The 12,639-nt window shown below is 47.1% G+C and overlaps 1 protein-coding gene across 1 annotated transcript; it reads left to right on the forward strand.

Annotated features, from left to right (window-relative positions):
* Nucleotides 1–10,580: 10,580 nt before the first annotated feature.
* Nucleotides 10,581–11,939, forward strand: LOC112567480 (myosin heavy chain, embryonic smooth muscle isoform-like). The gene has a single exon (XM_025244174.1). It carries the CDS (start codon nt 10,782–10,784, stop codon nt 11,937–11,939), a length of 1,158 nt encoding a protein of 385 aa, XP_025099959.1. The 5' UTR covers nt 10,581–10,781.
* The last annotated feature ends 700 nt before the right edge of the window (nt 11,940–12,639 follow it).

Raw genomic sequence — 12,639 nt, forward strand, 5'->3', positions numbered from 1 at the left:
GAAATGGCTACTGGCCGAAAAGGAACAACAACCACAGAAGAGACCCTGAGGCCTCTCAACATCCTACAATGGAACGCCGTTTACAACAAAAAATTAGTCCTCACTGAAAGACTCCATGCTGAAAAAATAGATGTGGCCTGTATTCAAGAAACACACCTGAACCCCAACCACAGATTTACCATCAGAGGTTACCATACCTTCAGGATGGACAGAGAAGGAAGACACAAGGGAGGTGTGCTGATTCTCGTAAAGAACAACATCCCAGCAAGAGATTTTCAAGTGGACACGAATCAGCAAGCTGAAATAAACGGAGTCAAGATTACAGTAGACAGCAATATGCTCACTATTTTCAACCTGTACTGCCCACCCGACAAAGAACTTTCCCTGCAGACACTTGATATACCTGCCGAAACCTGCTTTGCTGTCGGCGACTTCAACAGCCACTCAACCTGCTGGGGTTATGACGAGACGGACAATAGAGGAGAGGAAGTGGAGGACTGGCAGATCGATAGCAAGATGATCCTGCTGAACGATCCAGAAGACCCACCGACTTTCTTCTCGCGCAGATGGATCTCCTCAACGACCCCTGACCTTGCTTTCGCCACTGACGACCTCTCCAAGAAAACAACCAGAGGGGTGCAGAACCAGTTAGGCGGCAGCGACCACAGACCAGTCAAACTGGCCATCAACTTGCAGTACAGGCCCCAAGATTCAAAGACATTTCCCAGGTGGAATTACAAGAAAGCCAACTGGGATATTTTCGTCTCATTGTCAGACCAGTACACCAAAGGAATACGTGTGGCGAACCAGAACATCAACCGTGCCATCGATGCATTCAACAAGGCGATCTTAAAAGCTGCCTCAGAAGCAATACCAAGAGGCGCACGAAAGAACTATAGGCCATACTGGACAGAAGAACTCCAAGAACTAGAAGATGAAGTCTCCAAGATCAGGGAAAAGGTTGAGAATGACCCCACCATAGAAAACAACATAGCACTGAAAGAATCAAGCGCCAAATACAGAAAAGCCTGCAACGAAGCTGCAAGAAAGAGATGGAGAGAAAAGACAGAGGAACTAAATCTAGACAGAGAAGGAAACAAGTTATGGAAGCTGGCAAGGGCGATGAATGATGAAGATACTAGAAGTGCACCGATCGTCATACAACAAGCACAAGATATGCTAACAGGTAGAAAAGCAGCAAACTCTTTCATTGACAGCTATGAAGAGGTCAGCAACATCACAGTACCAGAAGAAAAGAAAACAGCAAGTTCATGAAGAAAGAAGAGAATTCAACCAGCGAAAACACCAGGAAGACTACATGAACAAACCATTCAACATGAAAGAGTTTGAAGAAGCAGTCAAGACCCTAAGTCAGAAAGAAATCCCCTGGACCAGATAAGGTCACCAATGAAATGCTTGCAACACCTGGGCCACGAGCCAAGACCAAACTCCTCGACCTCTTCAACAACAGCTGGAACAGCGGCCATGTCCCACAAATCTGGCGAGAGGCAGACATGGTGCCCGTCCACAAGAAAGGCAAAGACCGAGCGAAGGTGGAACAGTTACAGACCCATAAGCCTCACCAGTTGCGTGGGCAAGTTAATGGAGCGCCTCATCAACACCAGATTATCATGGCACTTGGAAAGAACAACATCTTTACACCAGAACAAGCAGGCTTCAGACAACATCGCTCAACTGAAGACCAGGTTGCATACATTGCCCAGAAGATCGAAGATGGTTACCAGGACAAGAAGCACACGCTGACGGTGTGGATAGACATGGAAATGGCCTTCGACAAGGTCTGGAAAGATGGACTGAGGTTGAAACTCCAGAAGTGTGGCGTAACCGGCTGTATGTACCAGTGGATCTCTCAATACCTGAACAATAGGAAGGCCAGAGTCCACGTTGGTGGAACATACAGCCGAAAGAAGACGCTGAGAGAAGGAGTTCCTCAAGGGGGAGTACTCAGTCCTACCCTGTTCCTTGTCTTCATAAACGACATCATCAAGGACCTCCCCCGAAATGTCCAAGGAGCCATCTATGCAGATGACCTGGTCCTTTGGTGCACAGAAGAACATCTGACAACTGCCAACTACTGACTCCAAGAAGCGCTTAATGTCCTGCAAGACTGGACGAAGAGGTGGCTTGTCAAAGTCAACCCCAAAAAGACCACCTACACTATCTTTAGTCTGTCCACTAGGGAACAGAAGACCACTCTGACGTTCGATGGACAGATTCTCCCACTGGAGGACAACCCTACCTACCTTGGAGTAACCTTCGACAAGAGACTTACTTGGAAGCCTCAGACCAAGAAGGTCGAATCCAGAGCCAAGGTGCAACTCGCACTTATGAAGAAGTTGGCTGGCACGAGCTGGGGCGCGGATGACAGAATCATCAAGAAGCTGTACACCGGAAGGGTCAGACCAGCCCTAGAGTATGGCATGACAGAATGGGGCACAGCAGCAAAATCCAACTTTGAGAAGGTCAGCAAGGTTCAGAACCAAGCAGCCAGACTCATCACTGGAGCCATGAGGTCTACGCCCATACAGGAACTGGAGACAATCAACAGGGTTGGAACCACTTGAGGACCGACGTGACACAAAGATGCTCGTCCAAGCCGCCAAGTTCAAGAGACTTCAAAATCACCCCATGAGAAACAGGCTGGATCAGCCGACGAAGGGAAGGTTAAAAAGGGGAAGTTTCATCCACCAGGCGAGGATCCTTGAACGAAAACACCAAGATATCCTGGAACACGACCCCAGAGAGATCCCCCTGTGCCGGACAAACCCACCATGGAATGAAACTGCTTTCCCCCTGATTCACTGCAGCATCCCTGGTGTCGGCACGAAAGACTCCCAAGACGGCGCTATGAAGAAGTCCTGTACTCTGGAGTATATTTACAACAACTGACGGGTCAGCCGAACAAGCCGTGAAGAATGGTGGCGCCGGAATCTACATCCGGTACCCAGGAGGAAGAGAAGACCGCCTTTCCCTCGCAACCGGCCTCTACTCCACCAACTTCAAGGCTGAAGCAGTTGCCATTCAGACCGGTGCCACCCACGTTGAGAACAGCCCAGACACCTCCAACAACGTCGTCTTCTTTACGGACGCACTGTCTGTTCTGCAGGCCTTACAGACTGCCAGAGACAAGGAATGGAACGACCTGACCTTCTCTCTCCTCCTTATGCGGATACTACACAGTCGTCCTACAGTGGATTCCCTCCCACTGTGGAGTTTTTGGCAACGAAGCCGCAGACACTCTTGCCAAGGAAGGATCCACAAAAGAGCAGCAAGACAGGTCCACCACCTTCAGTGAAATCAAAACCATCATCAAGGCCAAACAGCACAACAAGTGGCTGCAGCAGCACCCACGTTTCAACCGGAACGACCCATACTACCTGCTTACAAGGGCTGAGCAGGTTATTATTTTCAGGCTGAGGACAGGCCACAACCGTCTCAATCACCACCTATACACCAAGCTCCGGATCGGCCAGACAGACCAGTGCCCGTGCCAGACAGGCAGCCAGACAACAGCACATCTACTGCAAGAATGCCCCATGCACGAAGACCTCAGGCACCGCATCTGGACTGATGAGACGCCAGTGTCGAGGAAACTACACGGCAGCCTGGAGGACCTGCAGCGCACAGCATCATTTGTGCAGGAGGCAGGCGTGTCCATTTAGAGTGATCGAGAAGAAGAAGAAGAAGATTTGGACATTTTCTGAGTTTGGGAAATGGTCAAACTGTGAATGAAACGTATGGGTACTGTCAAAATTTGTGAATGTCTGCATCAGAAATATGCATAATCTGTATTGTATCAATCTTTGAGAAGGAAAAATTTTCTTTAAACAAAAACAAAATGCTTGAAAAAAAGGTGCAGGTGTAGGGAGCCTTGCTGTGCTGTTACTGAAGCAGATCACCTCAATTTGAGTTATTTTCCAGGTAATGGGTTAATTGTATGCATCTCAGTACTTGTAGTACTAGTACAGCCCTAAACTCAGGTATGATGAAAACAATATATCAGAGTGTCAGGAGAACTAAGAAATATGTTTTAGAAGAATACAAAGGTTTCTGAGACATTTGTAATTATTTGGTTGCCACATGTTATTGGACAGTGATGGTGTTTTGCTTTCTTGGTGACACATTTAATCTCTCCTACTGTTCAGTTGACACTTCAAACGGGAGTGCTTATGTCTGTGGGCTGCTGGGAAGTTTAGTACAGTTTACTCCTTTTTCATGTTTCTCAGTCTCTGTCTATGGTCTTTTGTGTGTGCACCTTTCTTTTTGAATGCTGTACAGATGCACACTGTTCAATCCTAAACAAATGTTTGCAGTTCTCCTTTTTTTAATTACAACTTTATATAGGTTCCATTTTGCTTGTGAATTTTTGCTACAAAGCAATTTTTTTGTAATGCTTGGGTTTCCTATTATAAGATGCATTATTGGTGTCGAAAATAAATAATAAAAAAAGCTCCACGGCCATTTTGTAGGTGTCCGGTCACTTCAGGGCTTCTGCTAAGGCTAAATTCTTTGGGGTCCCAGGGACCCCTTCTTCAGATTTCTAAGGGGTCCCAGGCTAACTCTAAGGGGTCCCTTTACAATGTGAAAAAAAATCAACAAATCAACTACTTTGTTCAACTGCCTTTCAGGCACACAAAGCACTGTAATGTATAGTCAGAAACGGCGAGATTTCTGTGTCATGATGTCTGTGCAAGCATCTGTGATGAGCTTATGCTCATTGAACTTGGGGTGCTCACTTTCTTTCCATTTCTAAGGCAATGAATTTAACCACGCTGTCAACGACATCTTTGAAATAAGTTAAATAAGCTGCACCTGGTGGTGGATGGGAGAGGATGTATAAAAGTATGAATGCCTCAGATGCCATCATTCAAGAGGAAGTTCTCGACCGTAACCTGGCAATTAATAAGTTAGTGAGAACTAGAGTTGTAAGAAACATCAACGAGAGGTGGCACGTTGCTAAAAGTATAAAAGTTGGGATAAAAAAAAACTGGAGCAAGGTAGAAAAGCGAACCTCAGCTCAGTGACATTCAGTGGATTCTGAATGTTACGTAAATCATGAGACGAAGGGGGATCGAAGGTGTTTGAAACTGTACAAATAAATTAAACGAGTTTCAGTTGCAAACTATATTTAGCAATAAAACGCCTTTCTCAGCCGACTAGTACTTGATGTAGGGTCTAAGAAAAGTGAGGCGAAACGGCTTCTATCTGAACATACTGTCTTTCTTTACATCTTTCTTTACTCATAAGAGGGGATAATAATATTTAATACTTTCAGTTCATTCCTCCTGATGACTGACCTAAAGTACACCTCGGTTTGAGTCCAATCTTTGAACTTTTACAAATGGCCAACAATTCACGACTGCAACATAGCGCCCCACTGTGTCTTTCTTCTCTTATCTAACCCGACCATTATGCGATCAATTCAGTTGTTTTTATGTTTGTGTCATTTGCGCTGTTCATTCTTCTTTCCTTTATAAATTCTAGTTTTGTTTGTTTGTGGAGAATACAGTCAGTCCTAACCCCGACAGAATGTTTCAGATAGAAGTCGTTTCGCATCAAACGCTCAGACCCTACCGCAAGTACTGGGTGAGGGAGACGATTTATTGCCAAGCTAGTCGGCAGTGCCTGTGATGTCCACCCCGCCTTTTGTCCGGGTAGTAATTGAAGACGACTGGCCGATGGCAGTCCGCACCTCGTGTACTCCTACCTTCCCTCGCACGGACGATACCCCTCATTTCCCCCCGGTGGGAAGATATTGGCCTTTAATGGAACTCTTCTTGGTAAAGGAAAACAAACTCAGTGCAAGGGAAGTTACTCTCGCCTTGCAGCAGACGACAACAATAGGTTGGTCTACGATGTCAGACACTACACTTACCCAATTTTGTATCTGTTCTTCGCCCAAATTTGAAGGGGTCCCCTGGGACCCCATTGACGAAAATTGAAGGGGTCCTCCGAACTTTCAATGCGTACTGTACGCAATTTTTTGCGTAATCAGAAGCCCTGCACTTAATCCCCATACACTTCATCCCCGACACTTCATCCCCGACACTTCATCCCCGAGACTTTTAATCCCCAGACACTTCATCCCCAGACACTTAATCCCCGACACTTCATCCCCGACACTCAAGAACTATTTTCATATCATATTGTTGAAGAACATTAAATTTACTAGCTTATATGAACTTTAACTAATGTTGTAGATGTTCAAATGACGTTGAAGTTAAAAGCATGATTTGAATTTGAATTTCGATTAAATTTTTCGCTGACTTCATAATTTTTATAGTTAAGGATTTAGTTTAGGGATTAAGTGTCTGGGGATGAAGTGTCTGGGGATTAAAAGTCTAGGGGATGAAGTGTCGGGGATGAAGTGTCTGGGGTTTAAAAGTCTAGGGGATGAAGTGTCGGGGATGAAGTGTCGGGGATGAAGTGACTGGGAACCCATTTTGTAAGACTAGCCACAATGCTAAAAAATAATTGTTTGTCTCCTTGGTTCCTCTTCTCTTTTAATTTCTTCCGATTTCTCACTTTATTATGTGTTTATTTAGAATATATAGAAAAATAAAAGTATAAAACTATCTTTCCCTAGATAATGATCATAGCTGAGAGTGAGGATTATCTGACAAATCATGTGGACACAGCAAATTGGTGTACACAAAGCAAGTAAGTAAATAAACACATCAATAAGCTTGAGTATTCCAGATATGTACGACATAAGAACATTAACTACTACAATGTATAAAACACTATGACAAATTCCTTTCTCACTGTCCTGCCTTCCCCAACCCTGTATAAAGCCATTTCGCTATTCCCAGCAGCTGCTTGACGAGGGAAAGTTTGCTGCGCCACACGGGTATCGAGCCATGTGTCTCTCAGATCAGATACCAGCGCTCTTAGCACTGTTTCCCCAGCTAGTGGAGACAATTACTGATTACATGTACTTCATAGTTGACTTCAGCACTGTGATATACCCAATATACACTCAGTACACTCAGTACTGCTAAGTATTGCTGCTTACTTGTGCTGACCTCAAACACACTCACAGCCTGTCTTCCTCCTCAGGCCACGATGGCGATGTTATCGCTGTATTAAAGTCTTTATCACATCAACGACAGGAGGAACTAAGTACTCGCCTGTCCTGAAATAAATCTTTCTAGCTCTTTTGCAGTGGAATAACTGAGTTATTTCTCTTGCTGTGGTCAGGACGATGAAAGGCAAGATGGCGGAACTAAGAGCTGTGTACTCTGTTATAAAAATGTTTCTCAATGTCGATCTACTTTATCGGAGTTTCCCGAATCGCGAACGAATAGTTCAGCTTTAATTGCATCATATTGTATATGTAGTGGGCATGAGTGTACATGAGTGCATTGTGATATTTAAACAGAAATGTAAACTAAATAAATAAGTATTATAGATCAACATCCGGGTGTGTTCGATGTTCCTAAGAGTGTGACCGTTGGGGCAGGATATGGTCTTTACTGGTTTCCTGTAGGCTTAGGCCCCAGTGAGTAGATTGAAACACTTGATGAATCATTTGAAATGTAGGGAGTGGTTAAGTACATAGTAGCTTACCAAATACCTCACATTGAATGAATCAGATTTAACTGCTGTTAATATATTTGTTTACACCGAGACTTGGCTGAAGGAGTCTGACAGTGACAATGAGTGACATCACTGACATGTCAGCTGGTTTGGTCATCCTATTCCCATGGACAGGTGTCCTACTATCACCAACAAATCCACCGGAGAAGGCGTGTGTTTTATATAAACTAACTGTACTGCAACACCGTTGTGGCCAGGGAACGACTGTGTACCCCGATGAAAAATCCGGCAAAGACTAGAAGACTGTTTTGCCCGGAACTGGCATTGCGATGTAAGAAACAGTTCATGTCTAGAACTGTGGGCATCGTATAAAATCTCTCTCCAGCCTGAACGATACCTTAACCTCTATCAACTGAAATGTTTTAAAGTAGCTTATACGTGATTTAGATGAATATCTGATATAACAACACATAAGCTACGATACAGACATGATGTGGGCCCACGAGACATGTCCTCTGTGTAAAGTAGAAACAGAAGATGAAGCACGTGTACTCTTTCTGTAAAGCTTATACCAACATCAAAACATACCAGCACTGCAAGACCTACAGACCCTAACAGTGGGTCAGAGGTCATGGCAGATACATCTGAGGTAACCATTAGGCTGATGGCACGCTTTGTGTATAGTCTATAAACTGCGCCATGCTGGTGTCAAACAAGATGAACAACAATAGTTTAATGTTATATAATGTGTGATGTTTCTGTGTGTATGCTCACCTACACACGTTTGTTGTGTGGCTGCTCGTTATTTGTGTGCTCCACAGACAACACTTTAGTACTTACTGTCGCGTGTCGCATGCTGCCTTAGCCTGAGTCTTGGTCCTGGGGGAAGGGCGGGGGGGGCTGTTGCGTCAATAAAGTTTGACGTAATTTTGTTTGGTGACGTTTTTTTTTTTTTTTGGATTAGAGGTGGAAAAAAGAAAACGACCATCATGGAGGAAAGTTTGACTGTGCGGAGCCTATCGTTGAAGAAACGGGGTCTAGTGTGGTGATTACCGTCGAAGGAACGGTTGTGGCTGTTATCGTTGCGGAAGCCTGGACTTGGTTGTCACCGCAGTTCTGTTGTGGGAACGGAACTGTCTGGAGTTGTGGGTGGAATCGGTTGGCGTCCGGTTGTGAGGCGTTTGTGTTTTTTGTTTTTATGGGGGGTTCTTTTTTTATTTTGTTTTCATTAAATATATATTTGTAGCGTCGTTTCGTGTGCGTGTTGGTTTGTTCGGCGCTGGGAGCGGCTGGATACGTCTCTACACGGGACAACTGGTGGAGATGCGGCGTAGTCACCCACTACCCTAATCCTTGCTCCTCAGTGCTGTCTTGTCCTGTAGCTGCATTGTATTGCTTCGTCAATAGGTTGGGAGGGTGCGAGCTGTGTCCGACCCTGTTTGGGGCTAGTCGGGGGCTTGTATAGCTGTGTTTATATAGCCTGGAGCGGCAGGGCGGAATTAACTGTCCACTCACACACTCCCGAAGTCGCGTGACGTAATCTTGTGGGTTTAATTTAACAGTTGTTGCTCGTTGGTTATGCTAGGTGGGGGAGGGGCTTATTCATTGACAGTCGGAGTTTTATCGCCCCGGTATGTCGCGGTCGGGATCACCTATATCAGCGCGCACTCGGGCGCGTATAGGGGGGCCCGGTCTGATGGAGAGCGACTCGGAGGGCGAGGATCAGCCGGTCGATACCTTTGACCGAGGGCGCGAGACGTTACCCCCTTCAGGTGAGTGTTACAGCTACCTCAGAGGCGGGAGTGAAAGGTTTTGGGTCTGCTACCGAAAGGTATGTTCAGGTGGGCGTGAAGGCAGGCCTGAGCGCTAGGGATCTGCTAGATTTCGTGAGGGAGGAGTGTGAAAGAGATAGGCAGGAGAGGGAAAGGGAAATAGATAGGCAGGAAAGGGAAAGGGAAAGAGATATGCAGGAGAGGAGAGATGAGCGAAACTATGAGCTAGAGATGGCCAAACTTAGAAGCGAGGGAGCGAGCCAACAGAAGGCAGCGGCTGAGTTTGAGGGGATCAAACTTAAGATGCCTTTCTTCGAGGATGAAGAAGATTTAGAGGCATACCTACGTTACTTCGAGAGGAGTGCCAGAATGCAGAATTGGAGTAAGGACACATGGGCGGCGAGGCTTGGCAATCTACTGAAAGGAAAAGGGAGGGAGGTGTATGTGAGCCTCAGCGACGAAGACGCCAGCGATTATGACAGGCTGAAGAGCGCGCTACTCGTCAGCTTCCAGCTCACAGCAGATACCTACAGGAGGAAGTTCTGATCAGCCAGGAGAGAGAGCACGGAGACGTTCCAGAAGTGTGTAGCGCGGACAAGAACATACCTGACAAGGTGGCTGAACCTAGCAGGTAAACCGTCCACATTCGAGGGCTTGAAGGACCTTTTCCTCCTAGAGCAATTGCTCGATGGCCTGTCTGTAGAGATGGCCACGTTCGTCCGCGAGCGCGCTCCTGAAAATGTTGAAGAAGCAGCAACGCTAGCACAGCAATTTACCGAGGCAAGGCACTCAGCTGAGCAGCACGCCGCACCCCAGCACTTAGCCAAGTACCATGTCGTAACCCAGCAACAGATGTGGACTGAAGGTCCGAGGGAGGCGGCAGTGCAAACTCGGGCCCTTGGTCAGAGTCGGGGAAGACTGCAATGCTATCATTGCGGCCAAGAGGGTTACATGAGGAAGGACTGTCCACGGGGGAAGGCTACTGGAACGCCGACAACAGAAGAGGCCGTCATACGGACGATCAACATCATCGATGAAGGGAAGCTAGCGTTGTGTACAGAGTGCACCCAAAGTGTGAAGACGGCCAGTTTCAGGAAGGCCGTTCGAGTGAACAACCCCCCGGCCACTGCGCTGCGAGACACGGGGGCAGACATGCTGTGCATCCGAAGCGACCTCATCCCTGACCCATGCCTCACGGGTCGTAAACGGCTGAGACGCTATGTCAACACAGGATCGACGTAAGCCCCACTGGCCTTAGTTTACTTGGAATCCCCCTATTACCGTGGAAAAGCAGAGGCAGCGCTCATCCCCAGGCTTGTGGAGGAAGTGATCATCGGTAACACACTCAGGACCGAGCTGGGCGAAGAGCTGCAGGTGCCGGTGTACGAAGAGAGGCCAGGCAGGTGTGCACTGGTTCAGACCAGGGCTCAGCTGACGGAAGAACATGGGATGGAGGTGTCAATAAAGAGTGCAGTAGAGTTGCTTCATGTGGGGCCAGAGGAGATAGCGCAAATGCAGGAACAGGACGACACTTTGCAACGCGTTCGCCGCCTGGCGAGAGACGGACAAGCGACGTCACAGCGAGGCACAGGGAGAGTTTCGTTCCTGCGTAAGAAAGGACTGTTGTGGCGAGTCTACATAGAAAAGAAGGGTGCAGAACACAAACAGTTGGTTGTTCCCCAGCCTTTAAGGCACGAAGTGCTACGTGTGGCCCACGACACGCCCATGGCGGGACATGTGGGGGCAAGGGGAACGCGGGACAGAATATGGTGTGAGTTTTACTGGCCGGACATGTGTAAAGATGTCCGGCGCTTTTGTGGGTCTTGCGACACGTGCCAGCGCACAACTCCCAAAAGGAAGGCTGAAGAAAAGGACAGATCTGAGAGGTTGGCTCTTGAACGTGATCAGATTGGGAAGGGAAGTAGGGAAAAAGAAACAAAGATCTTCAGTTTGACGTGCAACCCTGATGAGCTTCAGGTAGAAGGAGATGTAAAACTGCGGTTGGAAGGGAACATGCAGGCTCTGAACGCTCAGTATGACCGTGATGTTGCTGGTCGTGAGGAGCTGGATGAGGAGTCTAAGAGACCATTGCTTAAACAGACACGAGAAATGAAAGCAGAGCTTCGGGATGAGCGCAAGCAGAGAGCCATAACAGCAACTACTCGCAGTGAGTTGCGAGGAGGTCTGCAAGGCTTAGAGCAGGAAGTGGAGATGACCAACAAAGTGAAGGAAGATGCTGTTAAGCAATACAAGAAGCTGGCAGCTCAGATAGAGGACTGCCAGCGCGAAGTTGAAAAGGCACGCATTGCAATGGAGGAAATGGCTGCAGCCCTGAAAGATGATGACAAGCGAGTGAAGAACTTGGAAACAGACCGTTCAATGTCGCTGAAGCTTCAAAATCAGAGGCTGGTCATTGAGCGCCAGGACAAGGAAATGCGGGACAAACCTTGGGAGCTGGAGGGGCACAACCGAGCTCCTACTAAGGCTACCATAGCTACCTTTGAGAGTAAGATTGTCAAGCTGGAGGAACAGCTTGACCAAGAAGCAAAAGAACGTTCGTCACAGGTTCATACCAATCGCAAGATGGAAGAAACGCAGCAAAACTAACACTCCAGGGGAGGCCATCCCCGGTGAGCAGAACGTCGAGCGGACTTCTAAAGCCGGTCATATCCTACAACAGGATAAGTGATTAGATGGCCCACCCCGAGAGTAATTAGAGTTCATGGACAGGCTGAGCAACAGGCATCACGCGTATAGTCTAATGTCGCGGTGCTCCATCCTGGGGGGACATTTGTCGCGTGTCGCATGCTGACTCAGCCTGAGTCTTGGTCCTGGGGGAAGGGCGGGGGGCTGTTGCGTCAATAAAGTTTGACGTAATTTTGTTTGGTGACGGTTTTTTTTTGGATTAGAGGTGGAAAAAAGAAAACGACCATCATGGAGGAAGGTTTGACTGTGCGGAGCCTATCGTTGAAGAAACGGGGTCTAGTGAGGTGATTACCGTCGAAGGAACGGTTGTGGCTGTTATCGTTGCGGAAACCTGGACTTGGTTGTCACCGCGGTTCTGTTGTGGGAACGGAACTGTCTGGAGTTGTGGGTGGGATCGGTTGGCGTCCGGTTGTGAGGTATTTGTTTTCTTTTTTTTTAGGGGGGTTTGTTTTTTATTTTATTTTCATTAAATATATATTTGTAGCGTCGTTTCGTGTGCGTGTTGGTTTGTTCGGCGCTGGGAGCGGCTGGATTCGTCGCTACACGCGACACTTATTATGTAAGCTCATGACGATGGTATTTAGATGATTGTATTTATAAC

This window comes from Pomacea canaliculata, linkage group LG7, assembly GCF_003073045.1.
Source record: "Pomacea canaliculata isolate SZHN2017 linkage group LG7, ASM307304v1, whole genome shotgun sequence".
Lineage (NCBI taxonomy): Eukaryota > Metazoa > Mollusca > Gastropoda > Architaenioglossa > Ampullariidae > Pomacea > Pomacea canaliculata.

Excerpts from the sequence above, each read along its gene's own strand:
- LOC112567480 (XM_025244174.1), top strand. The coding sequence starts at position 10,782 with ATGGAGGTGTCAATAAAGAGTGCAGTAGAGTTGCTTCATGTGGGGCCA.